The 14,976-nt window shown below is 46.7% G+C and overlaps 8 protein-coding genes across 8 annotated transcripts; 5 read left to right on the top strand and 3 right to left on the bottom strand.

The window, feature by feature from the left end:
- Nucleotides 1-457: 457 nt before the first annotated feature.
- On the top strand, nt 458-1,800 carry F9C07_593 (putative C-14 sterol reductase; the record flags this gene model as incomplete). The annotated part of the gene is made up of 3 exons (XM_041288743.2): nt 458-575; nt 732-1,308; nt 1,365-1,800. The coding sequence occupies 3 exons, from the start codon at nt 458-460 to the stop codon at nt 1,798-1,800; spliced, it is 1,131 nt and encodes a 376-aa protein (XP_041141305.2).
- A 697-nt stretch (nt 1,801-2,497) lies between these two features.
- On the bottom strand, nt 2,498-3,649 carry F9C07_594 (cell wall glucanase/allergen F16-like protein; the record flags this gene model as incomplete). The annotated part of the gene is made up of 3 exons (XM_041288732.1): nt 2,498-3,145; nt 3,205-3,485; nt 3,553-3,649. 3 exons carry the CDS (start codon nt 3,647-3,649, stop codon nt 2,498-2,500), a joined length of 1,026 nt encoding a protein of 341 aa, XP_041141304.1.
- Nucleotides 3,650-5,442: 1,793 nt separating this feature from the next.
- On the top strand, nt 5,443-7,233 carry F9C07_1033726 (glycosyl hydrolase family 76-domain-containing protein). The gene is made up of 4 exons (XM_041288742.2): nt 5,443-5,708; nt 5,777-6,021; nt 6,078-6,527; nt 6,614-7,233. Exons 1-4 carry the CDS (start codon nt 5,606-5,608, stop codon nt 7,190-7,192), a joined length of 1,377 nt encoding a protein of 458 aa, XP_041141303.1. The 5' UTR covers nt 5,443-5,605; the 3' UTR covers nt 7,193-7,233.
- A 41-nt stretch (nt 7,234-7,274) lies between these two features.
- Nucleotides 7,275-7,997, bottom strand: F9C07_596 (acetyltransferase, GNAT family; the record flags this gene model as incomplete). The annotated part of the gene is made up of 1 exon (XM_041284273.1): nt 7,275-7,997. One exon carries the CDS (start codon nt 7,995-7,997, stop codon nt 7,275-7,277), a length of 723 nt encoding a protein of 240 aa, XP_041141302.1.
- Nucleotides 7,998-9,165: 1,168 nt separating this feature from the next.
- On the top strand, nt 9,166-10,676 carry F9C07_2135969 (uncharacterized protein). Its single transcript, XM_071509143.1, has 5 exons — nt 9,166-9,649; nt 9,711-9,803; nt 9,863-9,999; nt 10,067-10,168; nt 10,230-10,676. Exons 1-5 carry the CDS (start codon nt 9,418-9,420, stop codon nt 10,392-10,394), a joined length of 729 nt encoding a protein of 242 aa, XP_071365589.1. The 5' UTR covers nt 9,166-9,417; the 3' UTR covers nt 10,395-10,676.
- Nucleotides 10,677-11,034: 358 nt separating this feature from the next.
- F9C07_2279003 (uncharacterized protein) lies at nt 11,035-11,927 on the top strand (the record flags this gene model as incomplete). The annotated part of the gene is made up of 4 exons (XM_071510345.1): nt 11,035-11,407; nt 11,462-11,597; nt 11,660-11,841; nt 11,917-11,927. Coding segments are annotated over exons 1-4 (450 nt in total), but the record flags the coding sequence as incomplete, so codon positions are not given.
- Nucleotides 11,928-12,200: 273 nt separating this feature from the next.
- Nucleotides 12,201-13,264, top strand: F9C07_2279005 (uncharacterized protein). Its single transcript, XM_041284287.2, has 2 exons — nt 12,201-12,545; nt 12,627-13,264. Exons 1-2 carry the CDS (start codon nt 12,220-12,222, stop codon nt 13,156-13,158), a joined length of 858 nt encoding a protein of 285 aa, XP_041141301.2. The 5' UTR covers nt 12,201-12,219; the 3' UTR covers nt 13,159-13,264.
- Nucleotides 13,265-13,390: 126 nt separating this feature from the next.
- Nucleotides 13,391-14,915, bottom strand: F9C07_601 (putative zinc finger protein DHHC domain-containing protein; the record flags this gene model as incomplete). Its single annotated transcript, XM_041288731.1, has 5 exons — nt 13,391-13,797; nt 13,868-13,946; nt 13,998-14,297; nt 14,351-14,522; nt 14,581-14,915. The coding sequence occupies 5 exons, from the start codon at nt 14,913-14,915 to the stop codon at nt 13,391-13,393; spliced, it is 1,293 nt and encodes a 430-aa protein (XP_041141300.1).
- Nucleotides 14,916-14,976: the final 61 nt, after the last annotated feature.

Below are 14,976 nucleotides of genomic sequence, written 5' to 3' on the forward strand. Positions count from 1 at the left end.
TCGTAGCGGCTAGATAGGTATACCATCGCTTATCTAGCCGCTCAATCTTCGATTGAACCCGTTCGCTTCCCACCTACTATGCCAACGGAGATCGATATACTATCTAAACGCAAGCACAGGTGGGGTTGCTTTCACTTTCGGCGACTATTTTTGATGGAGCATGGTTCAGCTCGACCCTTAATTGGGTGTAGAAGTTGGCTAAGCTGAGTAGCAACCAGAGTATTGCGACCCGACGCAGACTAATACAAATTGAATGCTATTTCCCTCCACTATACTGCCAGATATATAAAAAGGGGGAAGGAAGGGTGGAGTTATTACTTGAGCTCAGCTACATTAAGTCTAATATAAGTGTGATTCTTTAAAGTGCTACACCTCCGAAAACAACAATCTTTCAACAACCCGTCAATTGAACCCAACCCCACCCCCAACAAAAAAAATCACAGCTCAGTCACTGACGATGGTCTCCATGCAGAGAAAGACTCCTGCTGATGCTCTGGCTGCTAAGAGGGCCAAAGCAGATGAATCAAATACCCATATCTCCACCGATGGCAGTTCAGCTGAATTCGAGTTTGGTGGTTCGTTCGGTGCTGCGCTGTTGATGACGAGCTTTCCACTCTTGATGTGCTACATGTAGATTGGTGCAACATATTATGATGGCAAGCTTCCTCTGCCCGATGCAAACCAGACCCTGGCCGACTTTGCGTTTCACTTATGCCGATTAATTTCTTAAGGAGCTTATCCAACCGCGAAAGGATGGGCAATCTACTGGATATTCTTCATTCTGGAGGCAGCCATGTACTGCTATATGCCAGGTGTTTCGAGCATCGGCCGGGAACTGAAGCACGAAGGAGGAAAAACGCTTCCCTACTACTGTTCCGCCTATTGCAGTTTCTATGCGACGCTTACCATCGCTGCTGTCTTGCATTTCACTCGTGCCTTCCCTTTGTACACTTTGATTGACGAATTTGGCTCTATTATGAGCGTTGCTACCCTGTCCGGCTTTCTGGATAGCTTTATCGTCTACATGCAAGCTATCCTGCGCGGGCGAACTCACAGGTTGTCGGGCTCCCCTGTCTATGATTTCCTCATGGGTGCTGAGTTGAATCCCCGCATTGGTATCTTGGACTTCAAGATGCTCTATGAGGTCAGAATCCCGTGGTTTATTTTGTTCCTTATTACCTGCTCTGTGGCAGCCCGTCAGTATGAGATTTACGGCTATGTCTCGGCGGAGGTGGTGTTCTTAGCTGGAGCGCATTACCTGTACACCAATGCTTGTGTCAAGGCTGAGCAGATGATAATCACAAGCTGGTGAGACTTTCGAAAACCAAGGGCTCAACGAAGTAGCGAAGCTGATGCTGGAACAGGGACATGTACTTTGAAGAGCTGGGGTTTCTGCTTACCTTCTGGAATATGGCTGGTGTGCCGTTCACTTATTGCCATTGCGCCCTTTATCTAGCCAACCATGATCCTTCGGAATATCGCTGGAATCGTTACAGCCTTTCCGCATTCGCGGTTCTGTATATCTTCTTCTACTGGGTGTGGGATAGCTCAAATGGTCAAAAGAACGCCTTTCGCCACCAAGAAAAGGGTCAGCTCATCAAGCGGAATACTTTCCCTCAAGTCCCGTGGCAGGCTATCAAGAACCCCAAAGTAATCGAAACTGACACAGGCGATAATATTATGGTTGATGACTGGTTTGCAATAATACGAAAGCCAAACTATGTTCCTGACATGTTCTTTCTATGTCTTGGGGTCTCATCACCGGTTTCGAGTAAGAGAGTCTGTTTGCAAAAGTCATGAGCTATCAGAGCTAACTGCCTGCTAATAGGAGCCCATTCCCCTGGTTTTATTTTATTTTCTTCATGATTATGATTATCCATCGCACCAACCGGGATATTAACAGATGCCAGAGGAAGAACGGCGAGGCCTGGAAGCGCTACGAGAGAGAAGTTCCCTACCTATTTATTCCAGTAAGTCTACAAATGGCGAACCCAGAGGTGAAAACTGCTAACATTTTCTTTTTAAGTATGTGATTTGAATTGTGGGCGCAACAGAGAGCAATCACTAGCTCTTCGCTCTCACCGATGCTCGAGATTTGGAGCTCTTGTAACATAGCCCTTCCCTCCCCCCACTATGTAGTCATCTTATGGTGCTGCGGAATTCATACTATCTAACATCGGTATCGTGATCTTGATCTCTTACAGAATGAGATGGTTTACACCGTCTATGAAATGGAGATATGTCTACGAATTAGAGGAGGACCTGAAAGTTTAACCTTCTCGAAAAGTTGACACTACCCTACTGAGTACATGCTCATCATCTGCTAACTTATGTCCGATCAGCGTGATATCTGACATCCGACTAGATTTACGTTGTTTATATCTCTTGTTGAGAATTAAAGGTCAAAGAGGGACAAAGAAAACTAAAAAGGAAGGTAAAGAAGTTGGCTTCATAAAGATAAGATGGGGACACAAAAAGCCCACCTATTATACATCGCTTAGATACGAATCATGCCAGTAGCCATAGTGACAAGCGCAACCACGAATACAGAGCCGAGGTAAGAGCTTGAGAGCGTGGAAGCACCACTGAATGCAGTGCTAGACGCGGCGGCACTTGCACTGGAAGACGAGGACGAGCTATTGCTTGACGACACCGTGTTTGTATGGAACAGAGAGGTCGTAGATGTTGTCGAGTTCGAAGCAGTCGACACATTCGATGCCTTGATGCTGGTGTAGGCACCAGTCTTATCGGTGTAGGTATAAGACTTGGCAGGGTTGTAGTTGATAACCTTGATCGATTCCACATACATGGTGAAGGGGCTGTCATCATAATCAGTCTCCCCACCGGCCCATTCAATGGTACCCTCCTCGTTGTCGGGGTCACCGCCAGCCCAGATACCGATCTTGATCCGCGAGGGGGTCTGGGGGTAATTTTCACCGTCAAGCGCATCGGCGTAGTTGAGGGTTCGGACAACGCTTCCATCGACGAGCCATTCGGTTTTACTCGAAGTCCAATTGATCGCATAGGTGTGGAATGTCTCTTCAGGCGTAGAGACGGTCACTGTGGTAGCGCGATCATACGAAGTGGTGTTACCCTTGCCGAAGTAGTTGGTTTGAATTTGGTTATCATAGGAACTGACTTGTTCCTGTTGCCATCGTTAGCCCCTTACCCGTCCATCGACAAGGCTTAGAGAGAAAGACATACCCAATCGAGCTCATCAAGATCGTCAGATTCTATCACAAGCGTGCTGACAATACCAGTGCCATTGGCAGCCCTCATCTTCATTTCTACATAGCCGAAGAATATGTAGAAATCGCTCTGTATGGTGGGAGCATCGCCCTGCTCCTTGATGGCAAACTCAGCACCCAGGGAGGTGCTGCTCACAGTGCCCGCTGTGGTGTTCCAGTACTTGAAAGCCGAGTCACCCGAGGTGAAGTCAGTATAGAAGGTAGAGTTTACCAGGCCTGCATCTGCGGAACAGGTCTCTGCAGCAATCCCATTAGCACTCGTACAAAAGCCTGCTAAGGAAAAGGAATTCGGTCAATGCCATACTCTTTAGAGGGTTGCAGCTAGTATAGGTTTGCGCAGCGCACAGTTGTGCCATGAGCGCTGCCGTCGCAGACCACTTAAGAAAAGATGGAAGAGACATGTTAGAGTTTTGTGCCGAGGGATGGTGTTGGAGGTCACTGTGGGTAGATTGAAGAGAGGCAACCTATGCAGCTATGGATGTGCTAGATGAACAAGGACAAACTATATAAGTATAGGCACACGGGGAACGTAAAGCATATGGCTGGGAGATGGATAAGAATTTTGACTGATCGGAGATAAGAGTAAGACAAATCTTGGACCTTGTACAGGCCTCGTACCCATCAGTCGGAAGTGGCAACTTGGCAAGAGATCTGCTAATACTAGTTCTTCCCAAGTTTGTTGGACTATAAACCATGGATATACAAAGTATGCACACTGGCCATTGGATGCATCGAGTCATAACATCTTGTCTTTGCCGGCCCGCTTCCAGCCATGCGATGCAAAGACATCCTAACCGTAGTCGTGGCATTCAGGCCGAGGCTTGTCAATTGGCCATGAACAGTGGGGAGACTGAAAACAATCGCTAAAAGTATTGTTGTAGCCTATGAGAAGTGGATCCCGTTCAAAGCTTGACTTTTGTGGTTGACACTGCGGCTTGCGTGGTTGCCCGAAATCTGATATCGGAGCATACGTATGCCTCGCTTGAGTTTTCTCCCGCCCTTTGCCCTAACAAGACCACACTGTCATACACGTCAAAGTCCACATCCATTGACAACAATCTTCATTGGCGAATTCTGATATGCAAATGTGTTTCGAAATGCCATTTGAAACAAATCTCTTTCTCAAAAAAAAGTACTTTTTCCGTGGTCCGAATCTCCCAGCGTTCTCGGATTTATTTGACTTGGTGGATGAATCGGGAACTCGAACCCCACTTGGTTCACTTGAAGTCTCGAACTTTTGTAGTATTTTTGGTAGCGCTAGTTAAGCCCAGTCAGTGTGTCTACGCCAGCACTTTGAAGCGCCTAAGTTAGCGTGGTTTGTTGGAAAAGAATAGAAAAGATGGCTAGTGATTTTAACAATGATCAAAAGTGAAAATTTTATTTAGTAAATATGATAACTCAACAGATTCAAAAATAGCTAAGACTTGCCATCACCCAACTAGAAGCCATTTTAGGGCTTCGCCGTAGGGCTCATGGTTCGGGTAGCTTCATCGCATTGCCTCCCCCGTAAAAGAATCCGGTTCAATCCTATACCTTAAATCCGAGAATCATGGAATTCGGCAAAAGCGACCATTCAACATCAGAGGCCGTGGGCCATTCTCCTTCGTGCGCTTCAGCTTTTGCGATTGATAAATAGACAATATGTACCGTACTCTGCGCTTCTTCAGGTACATGGGATTCTAGGCGGAGTTTTCCAATATGTGTATTGGCGCAATCTCTCGACTTAGCCAAAGTAAAATCTAAAAGAGGGAGGCAGTCGAAATAATGATGAGATGGTTTTCATAGTGAGAAAATAGCTCACCAGCCACCACGAACTCGACCTGGCCAATTCCCATAATGCATCAAGTCTATGAGGATTTTAATGACTACGAAGCGTCAACAGAACGTCCCACGAATAAGATCGAGCACTGACCTTGAAAGCCTACGTCAGACAATTCATAATGTGAATTGTTGCACCGTACACAAAAGTGTGCCAAGAAGAACCGGTGATCCACCTTTTTGAAGGACTGTATGAATGCCACTCCACTCATAGCCGCCGGCCAAATGCCGGCAGTAGAAGAAGCCAAGACGCTTCCACGAAAGGGTCAGGTTGCTTAACTGCTGACGTAGACTACAGAAGCCATCAAAACAACAGAGTTATTGGTAGAGAGAAGGAACTCCACCACCTCATTTCCCTCCAGGAGACTAAATTTTTCAATTTAATGAAAAGAAGATGGATTCCCTGTATGGTATTGTGTCCAGTTCTTGGACATTACTTCTGCGGAAATATTTTGGACCCGTGATTTGGCACTCAAACGATAGATGAGCAGTTTACGATCCCTACAACAAATAGTTTATGGCAATATAATCTGAACACGATGGTTCAGGGAGTGAATTGGTTAAATGGAGGGGCATTGGTATATTTGGGGGTTCAGCTGCTGCGCACAGTGAAGGCTTTCTCTGTGGATGTCAGCTCTGAGCGTACGTTCATTCATCCTCTTCTTTTATACCAATGCGGTTGTGCTCACCTAAGGTGGCTGTGATGACAGAGTCCATCAAAGATGCGGCCAGCACAGCGGCATACGGAATGATGCACTACTATCACGGAAACGAGTCCGGCAACATTCCTGGAAAACTACCCGACACCTGGTGGGAAGGGGGCGCCATGTTTATGACCCTGATCGAGTACTGGCACTTTACGGGCGACGCGACATACAATGACGAAGTTAGCGAGGGAATGCAATGGCAGGCGGGAGACGGAGACTATATGCCTTCGAACTGGAGCTCTTACCTTGTGAGAATACTTGTCTATATTGAAGTATTTATTTGCAAGGCCCTAATTGCGAGTAGGGAAATGATGATCAAATGTTCTGGGGACTGGCCGCGATAACGGCTGCCGAGTTACAGTTCCCCGAAGTGAGCGATGGATACTCGTGGCTTTCTCTGGCCCAAGGTGTGTTTAACACACAGGTCAAGCGGTGGGATACCTCATCATGCGCTGGAGGCATGCGTTGGCAGATTTGGACTTACGAGGCCGGGTATCGCATGAAGAATTCTATCTCGAACGGTGGTCTATTTCAACTGGCTGCGCGCCTCGCTCGCTACACCAATAACCAAACATACGCCGATTGGGCTGAGAAGATATGGGACTGGTCAGCTTCTACTCCTCTTTTAAACACCAACACTTGGAATGTCGCCGATTCAACAGATGTGGATGACAATTGTACATCGCAAGGTAACACGCAGTGGACTTATAATTATGGTGCTTACATTGGCGGTGCCGCATACATGTATAACTACGTAAGTTCGATATCCTTCCCTTGCCGAAAGTAGCTTGCAATCCATGGATTGATTACAGGTGATACTGACGGCGCATCAATATCTAGACGAACGGTAGCACCACATGGCTTACTGCCGTGAATGGTCTACTCAATGCAACCATTGACGGATTCTTCCCGACAAAGTACGGCGGCAACATCATGTCCGACTACACTTGTGAAACGACCGAGGTTTGCAACAACAACGAGATCATTTTCAAGGGGCTCCTTTCCATGTGGTTAGCCTTTACAGCTCTACTAGTACCATCGACATACAGCACGATTATTCCCAAACTCCAAGGTTCCGGTGTGGCGGCTGCTGAAACCTGCACTGGACACAACAACAACAGTTGCGGTGTTGTATGGTATAACTCGACTTGGGACGGCTGGAGTGGACTCGAAGAACAGATGAGCGTTACGAGTATTTTGGCAGCGAATATGATCGGGCTGAATACCTCAGGTGCGCCAGTCACGTCGACAACCGGAGGAAATAGTACCAGCGATCCTACGGCTGGAGAAAGTGATAATGAAGGGAGCTCTTCTACAACGACAAAAGTTACAACGGGCGATGTTGTCGGCGCGTCAATCGTTACCATTGTACTCGTTGCTGTACCTATCGCTATGGTAGTGCTACTCATCTTCACATAGATTTCCCGGTTCAGAATATACGATAGCAAATATATACCCCATGAACGCATGCCATACGACACATCCTGTCTGTTCATCGCTCTTAATTATCAGGCGATCCTGCCTTCAGCCTAAGATCCAAAACCATGGCAACACACTCCTGGTGCCGTGGGATCTGCAATACAAGCTCATCATCCCACACATCGAACGAGCAATTCTCATACAACCGTCGCGCAGCATCATTCTTTCGTTCCGCGACAGACACCACTAAGACACGACTTGCCCCCACCTCAATAGCTTCCGTCCGTGCTTCACTAACAGCCCGTTCAATCAGCCGACGACCGTTCCCCTTTCGTCTTCCCGTCTCGAGAACGAACATGCCCCCAAGCATATACACCAAAGTCGCATCACGAGTCTCTCTCTCAGACAGCTCCCGCTCTTCTAGCGGAAGAAACATATCCCATGGTGCTTTTGACAGAGCCTCGTTATCTTCATGCAGCAACCTAGGCCCTACTATGGTGACTGTACCCAACCATTCTCGACTCAAAAGGAGCGCTAAAGATTCCACGTTGTTGTTCCCCTGGGCGTCATAAGCGACAAAGGAACGCGCTTGTGGGTTGGTAACTCGAGCTAGCCATTTCTCGTATGGGAGATCAACTTCGTCCTCGTACTTAGATGAGAAGGAGTCTGGGTTCTCTTTCAGGCCTCTTAGGCGAAGGGTTCTGTATCGTGTGATTATGGCTTCTAGATCTCCCTGGTGGGCGTATTCTTTGGGAATAAGTGCGATGTTGCTATTTCGTGTTGTCGTTGGTTCTGAGGGAAACATTATCAAGAAGTCTTCCACTCAAGGTAGCAATTGTCCAATTGAAAGAGGATGTCATGCGATTTGTAGTAAGAAGATTTATTATATGATGTGCAATTCAGGCGATGAGTCAATTGTCTTGTCTAGATGTGGGTTACATTCTTGGTCTGACACGGGAGGGGAAATACGAGCTTATGCGATATTCGTCCAATAGACAAAACGAGTGTCATAGTGTTACTATTAGTACGAGAGAAGAGCAATTATAAATGGCCATATCTCCCCAAACATTTTTTTTTCCCCTTTTGATTAGCGCTGGGTTTAACCAGCAAACCACCTATCCCTAAGCATGACAAATGGGATACTGCGACCTTCATTTTTCGTAGCCTAACCATACGTAGTGAGTAAGTCTCTCAAAAAGAGATTTTTCGTTCGCCAAGCACATACAGGATGCCGCTTGCAAATAGCCCTGGGATGGATAACAGACTATGCTGTTGCAAGCAGCAAACATCATCGTCAATGAGTCACTCAGTTATACTGCATGACTGAGGCCCGTTATTATTCTGAGCCAAAGAAGATATCAACTTCATAACCTCCGTTGCTCAAGTAGTGGCTTGCTAACTTCCATTTAGTTCATGGATTCATTATTCATCTTGTTATAGAGTAATAAGCAGGTGGCACCGTATACAGGAGTACTGCAAAAATCATATAGGGGCTTGGAACAACTGCGACTGTCAAGTCGACTTGCATACAGACAGAGTCACAGATCACCTATTATCACAATGGATATACACGATTATATATTTTTTCCGAGGAGGTTGGAGTAGGAAATACAGACTAGTCTTAGCAAGGATGGGAGTCGGGATAGGTTCGCACAAGGAGATCGTTGTACAACTGACTTGTAGCCACTCCGAGAGTCAAGCCAATCATTTTTCTTGTTGCTCTCAAACCTTGTTCAAATAATGGCTGTATGACTGAATACTGTACAATATGTTCAATGTTTCCAAGGTGAACCTTGCGGGGGGAGCTCCAAAGAACACCCTGGGGTTTGGTCTTACCAACTTTGGTAAATTAATGGCGAGAACGGTATACGTTTATGATACACATCGTAAAGATTACCTAAGGGAGCCTTCAATAAGTCGACGCCTATTCACTTATTGTTCGGAAATAAACTATTATGCGCATAAGCCAAGAACTCAAAAGCCACGGAACTCACCTCCGCAAACAAAGAAACATCTTTCAGCAGTTCGAACCTTAACAGCACTATATTCACCAATGCGATGCATATGACAAGATTTAGAGGGTAATTATATATTTTTGTGGAGCTACAGCCTGAAAATGTCTACCTGTATTTCAAGACATAAAAGTTTTGTTTCTCCACAAACCCTTTTCTCTGTTAGAAGTTCATCATCCTTTCGACTCGAGTCCTCTTAGTATAAAAAAAATTATGGAAGGTCATTATAAAAACCCATATACGCCTCTCAGCTCTGAGGATGAAAATACGTCCTCCGATGCCTTTCCCATAAAGGCCCAGAGGTATCGAGTACATACAAATAAAGGAATTCTAGCTCTCACGGCCTCATTATTTCTTCTATGCGCCGGGCTAGGTGCGGCTTTATATTATAAAATAATGACATCCTATGGGGCTAGTTACGTATCTGTATATCCGAATATGAAGGGTTAGTCTCCATCTTCTACGATGTTTTCATTTGCGCTATAGTTGAGACTAACATCGAGAAGTACCTCATCGGGCAGTGACCTTCCTTCCACACAACGAGTACACAGATCAGCTTCCAGATGAACCGGGCTCGGTATGGAATAAATTAATACCTCGTGAGTGGTGATCACATAAAGGACTGTTCGTCCATTTATCCTTGCTCACATATCAGCAGCCGGGAGAGGCTTTGTTACTGTAAAGCGGACAAAGTCGGGAGCGTTATCCTTCGAAGAGCACTCTTCGGTATTCTCTGACCCAGACCCATCCAAAGAATACTACTGTATCTCAGCGTTCCACCAGATGCACTGCCTCGTAAGTCTAACTACCGTATATTGCATATTGCATATAATGGATCGTTGTGCTCACACAATCTCACTAGGCCATCATTTACAGTGCCATATTCTCGAAAGACCACTCAGGTCATCATCACAGGGATGACCATAGCGATCATACCAAGCACTGCATCGATTATCTTCGACAGGTTTGATTCCCTTACACGTCATTCATTCATAGGTCTTTTATACTAATAATGACTTCGACAGTCCATAATGTGTGCGAGTGATGCCACTCTTGAGGGCCTAGCGGACGACGGAAGCCCTGTCACAGGTGTGGATGGGTGGAATAATACGCACCAGTGTCGAGATTGGGATAGCCTGTATGACTTTGCGTCACGGCATCGCATGTTAGATTCGGATGGTATTGTGTGAGTGTACATATCCAGGAAAGGGAACTCCATTGCTTGAGTACCGCTCAAGCAATGGAAACCTCCCAAATATCCTAAAACGACATAATATATCAACAACCTGGTTACCAATTCTTGCTCTGGAGCACGGTTACTGAGCCACAGAATCATATCATGGCCATCGCATCTAACCCGGGCAGGTGAGTGTCATTGGAATGATATTTGTATCAACCGGGCAAGTAGAGTCGCTGAGCTGCTCCCACGAGGCCCCGACAGGTTAGCTATTTAGATGTTCACAGGCTAGAGGGCATTAATAGGAAATAGTTAATACCATAACTTGGACAGTACACTGTGTTAGGGGACTACCAACACTGCCGGCCGGCAATGACCGTGTGGCTCAACTCTAACAGTAATATGTTCCAGAAGCCTGCAAGACTTACTGGATGATAATCCGTCCAATCTCAACAATAGCCAGTCGCTAATAAGGTTATGACCGTGTACAATACTTACGATTTGTCAGAGAACGAACGAAACAATCCAGCTTCTTGTTATGGCAGCACGGTATCGAATCATGACAAACCATCTGTGTAGATATGATCTCATACGCCTTCCACACAATACAAGTCGAAATTCTAGACACTGAGTCCCTGATTCAAGGGGGGCAGTGACTCTCGGCCGAACTTCCTCTTGGATAGGATGACGTTAGTGCTGCCCAAAAGCTCCTCAAAGGGTAGTCTTCTGTAGTACCTTATCCTATATCAGTGAGTGATCTACATTTTCAGTAGTGCAATCTTAACATTCATTCTTTTCAATTCTCCTTCCTTTCAATTTCTTTTTCATATTTCTGGTGTTTACTGAGGTAATGTAGCAATGCTGTTTATTCTGTGGAGCCATTTTTAGGTTTGAGATTATAACATGAGACTCTCTACTGCTGCCGTTGTTATCTTCAGCTTGTGGACCCCACTATGTCTCAATAGTATTGTGGCTACGCAGCATACCAATGGAAGTTATGGGCCAGAGAACCTATCACCTTGTGCAGTATTTCTTACAATTCACTCCATAATTTCTCTATAACTGACCCAAACTACATAGCTGAACTGTGTACAACGCGCAGTCTCTGTCTCCCACTGCGAACTTTCTGACATTCAATGTCAGTGTGAAGATAAAGAGTTCATCAAGCACGCATCAGCCTGTGCAGTGAGAACCTGTAAATTAGAGAACCTGATCCGTAGGTATACCAACTTTCTGAAAGTGTTCAAGCTTACCAGAACTAACCCGGCGGTTTCATAGAATTGGTCCGAGGGGATACTGCGCAATGCAACCGGTCCGATAAAAACCATCATAAAGTGATGATCGCTCTAGCTATTACGACACCAACAATCACATATACAGTGATAATCCTACGCGTCTTGGCTAGGCTGTGGACAGTCCGTAAGTTATGGTGGGATGACTGGATGCACATACTGGCAGGGGTACGTTCCATTTCTGTGGACCTTCAACCCCAAAGCGCCTCCAGCATTGGAATCCTCTAACTATACTCACTCAAGGTATTCGCGATACCATTGAGCATCTTCGGAAATATCTGTGAGCCTTATCCCCTCCACCATATCCTCAATTCGTGTCAATCGAATTAACAGACTATCATAAGGTGTTAACCGAGGATTCGGACTCTATCTCTACAATATCAAACTCGAATCCATCACCCAGCTAACCGACCTCTTCTTCTGGTGTAAGCATCACAACTTCTTAACAATACACACACACACACACACACTATAACACTAAACAATGGGGTTGCGTCAGGGTACATGTGCCAAGTCTTCTGGCCCTTCACCATCTTCTTCGTCAAAATGTCCATCCTACTCCTCTACCTCCGCATCTTCCCAATCATCCTATTCCGGAGATTCGACTTCCTCTGCATCGCCTTCCTAACTATATCCCTCCTAGTCACCACACCCATGGTAATCTGGCAATGCAAGCCCTTCCGCGCCGCATGGGATTACAACATCGATAACCCCCGCTGTCTCAAGATCGCAACGATAGCCTACGCCAACGCCTCCATAAACATCATCACCGAAGTGTCAATTCTAATCCTCCCCCTCCCAGTCCTCCGAACCCTCCACGTCTCCCGGAGAAAGAAAATCGCCCTTATCTCCGTCTTCAGTGTTGGTGTGATGTATATACAACCCTTCCCTCTCCCCCACCGAGTATCCCACAAGCAATATATCATATTAACCAGAAGCAAATAATGAAACAGAGTAATCGCAATAGCATCCGCACGCATGCCCGCGCTCGGCAAAATAGGAACATACTACGATCCACCATATACCCAAGCCCCTGCGTTCCTGCTTAGCTGCGTCGAGGCAGCTATGGCGCATGTCTGTGCCGCTGCACCGGTTATCTATACGGCTATTGTGCAGATGAAGCGGGCGCATGGGAAGGGTTCGCAGACGTCGCCTTCGGCTTCTCGTCAGGGACAGGCTGGGTCGGATCAGGCGGGGGAGTCAGGGCTCTCGAGGAGGAAATTTAAGCCGGCGATCTACGATTCGTTGCATATGTCGGATGTGGCTATTATGGGTCGCGGCTGGATGCAAAGTCAGCGGAGGTCGAGGGGCTCGGTGCCTTCGGCTCATCATTTGGAGCGGGCTCATAGTGCTTATTTCTCGGATCCTGAGTTGGTGGCTAGTCCGCGTCCGGGGCTGATTCGTATGAGCACTAATCGTGGAAGTTGTGGCTCGACTGGGGGCTTGACTTTGTTTCCGACTCCTTATCGGACGGAGGAAGTATAATGGTCGGCATTAACATGATGCCTGATACACATATCGTTTGGGCGAGTGCCTAGCTTTTGGTGGTGTTTTTATATATAGAGTTACTGTCGTCACTCTGGGACGCCAACTAAGTGAATAACTAATCTATAGTTGCTATTGTTGCTATGCTATGCTAAGTAATGTATCCGCTCAAGTGGCTCCGGCTAGGATCGCAAATGACCAAAGTTCCGATGGATTTGGCGCATTGGTACTCTCATTTCAGCTCCTTGAGGGCAGCCTGGGCTCTCCGTTGGATCAGTACGCCCAGAGGAAGGTCTTCTTCGTCATAGAATTCAATATCTTCGTCGACGCCGAAATCACGTAGCCGTTCACCTTCTGAGTTTCTCCAACCTTCTTCACCATAGTCGGATCCCTTTTCATTGGGACCATCGGATTGTTGCGACTCATCCTCTGAATTTTCCGCCAGCCGTTGATGGAAACGCTTACGGCGCTCGATTTCCAACCCCGCTTGGCGTCTAAGGTCCTCTGCCTTTCTTTGTTTAAATGCCTGGACATCATAGCTGGAGCCTTCGGCGCCAGTGAAGGCAACACCATCGCTGACGTCTCTGGGTGGCAGAGGAATACGATCTGGATCCGGTGGCGGCCACGAGACATGGAGATCTAACGCCAATTAGTCCTCAATTATTGGCTAATTTGAGTCATGGACGACCCGGCATTGGTGATTACTAACCTTCGAATCCATTGACCTCGTATTCCAGCCCTGTACTACGGTCTGGTGTTCTTGCAAGTGGCCAAAACCAGCTTAAGACCTAATCTCATCCTGTCAGCGACGCCTGGAAGCTCAAGCCAAGGTGACCAACATTTGAACTCCCGCCCATTCCTTCTCTAATATTTGACCAGATTCCAATGTCGTACGGAAATTCTTGTCTCTTTATGCGCACACGGACCCCGCCAGGGCCCTCCAGATACCCACCATAATGGCGGGCTCGTCGCAACAATGTTTCGTGTCTCTCAATCTCCCATGACTCAATGGTAGTAGTATTAGCACCAAGCGACCAAAGAGTCCGCACGAGAAGTATAAATAGCATAAAAACAGTCAGGCTGTTTACAACAAAGAGAACAAACAAATGGCCTAGCTGCACTACGCTTGGACCCAGGTACTAAGAGACGACTGTCAGCGCAAGGTGGATTATCGGAACGATCCTCTTCTTACGCTAGGAAGGTTCCTCGATGCCCACACAATCGACGCTCTTTCAAATAGGAGCGTTTCGAGGTAACTCATGCCCACAACTGCGTAAAACAGAAAGCGCATGAAGTGAGGGAATGTGAAATGCGAAACACAGTTTGCCGTCCACGGGCAGTGGTGGTCCATTTTGGGAATACATCTATCGCACGAAGTTAGTTCGCTATCGTATCTCAAATTATATTACGTGCATCGCCTACCTCTGGCATGTCTTGCAATGATGTGCTCGTGGTGGCTTGAAGGCTTCACATCTACGGCACCATCGTTGTCGGCCACTAGCACGGTCGGCTTCCAGTTGCTTGCCGTCTCGAGGCCTCCAGTCTCTAGGAACACGTCCTGGGTCTACAGTGCAAGCTCGATAGTAGCTTATCCAGATACAAAGGGCGAAGATGTTAATGCGCCATAATTCCTGCTCCCTGAGCGGTGCCGGCTCGAAATACTTGAAGAAATACTGCGACGTGTATGCGAGGAAACTGATCAACGCACAAACCGATGGAATCGCGAGTCGCGATATATGGAACGAAGAGCAAAGCATCCTGCTTTCAAGTCATGATCTGGCGCAAAATCCAGCGTATCGTTGGAGTTGGAACATTGTT

This window comes from Aspergillus flavus, chromosome 1 (genome assembly GCF_009017415.1).
Source record: "Aspergillus flavus chromosome 1, complete sequence".
Taxonomy (NCBI): domain Eukaryota; kingdom Fungi; phylum Ascomycota; class Eurotiomycetes; order Eurotiales; family Aspergillaceae; genus Aspergillus; species Aspergillus flavus.

Excerpts from the sequence above, each read along its gene's own strand:
- F9C07_2279005 (XM_041284287.2), top strand. The coding sequence starts at position 12,220 with ATGTCCATCCTACTCCTCTACCTCCGCATCTTCCCAATCATCCTATTC. Across the intron at positions 12,546-12,626 it reads GTCTTCAGTGTTGGTGTGAT|AGTAATCGCAATAGCATCCG; the intron begins GTATATACAACC and ends ATAATGAAACAG.
- F9C07_2135969 (XM_071509143.1), top strand. The coding sequence starts at position 9,418 with ATGGAAGGTCATTATAAAAACCCATATACGCCTCTCAGCTCTGAGGAT. Across the intron at positions 9,650-9,710 it reads TGTATATCCGAATATGAAGG|TACCTCATCGGGCAGTGACC; the intron begins GTTAGTCTCCAT and ends AACATCGAGAAG. Across the intron at positions 10,000-10,066 it reads TCCACCAGATGCACTGCCTC|GCCATCATTTACAGTGCCAT; the intron begins GTAAGTCTAACT and ends CAATCTCACTAG.
- F9C07_1033726 (XM_041288742.2), top strand. The coding sequence starts at position 5,606 with ATGGTTCAGGGAGTGAATTGGTTAAATGGAGGGGCATTGGTATATTTG. Across the intron at positions 5,709-5,776 it reads TGTGGATGTCAGCTCTGAGC|AGTCCATCAAAGATGCGGCC; the intron begins GTACGTTCATTC and ends CTGTGATGACAG. Across the intron at positions 6,022-6,077 it reads CGAACTGGAGCTCTTACCTT|GGAAATGATGATCAAATGTT; the intron begins GTGAGAATACTT and ends AATTGCGAGTAG.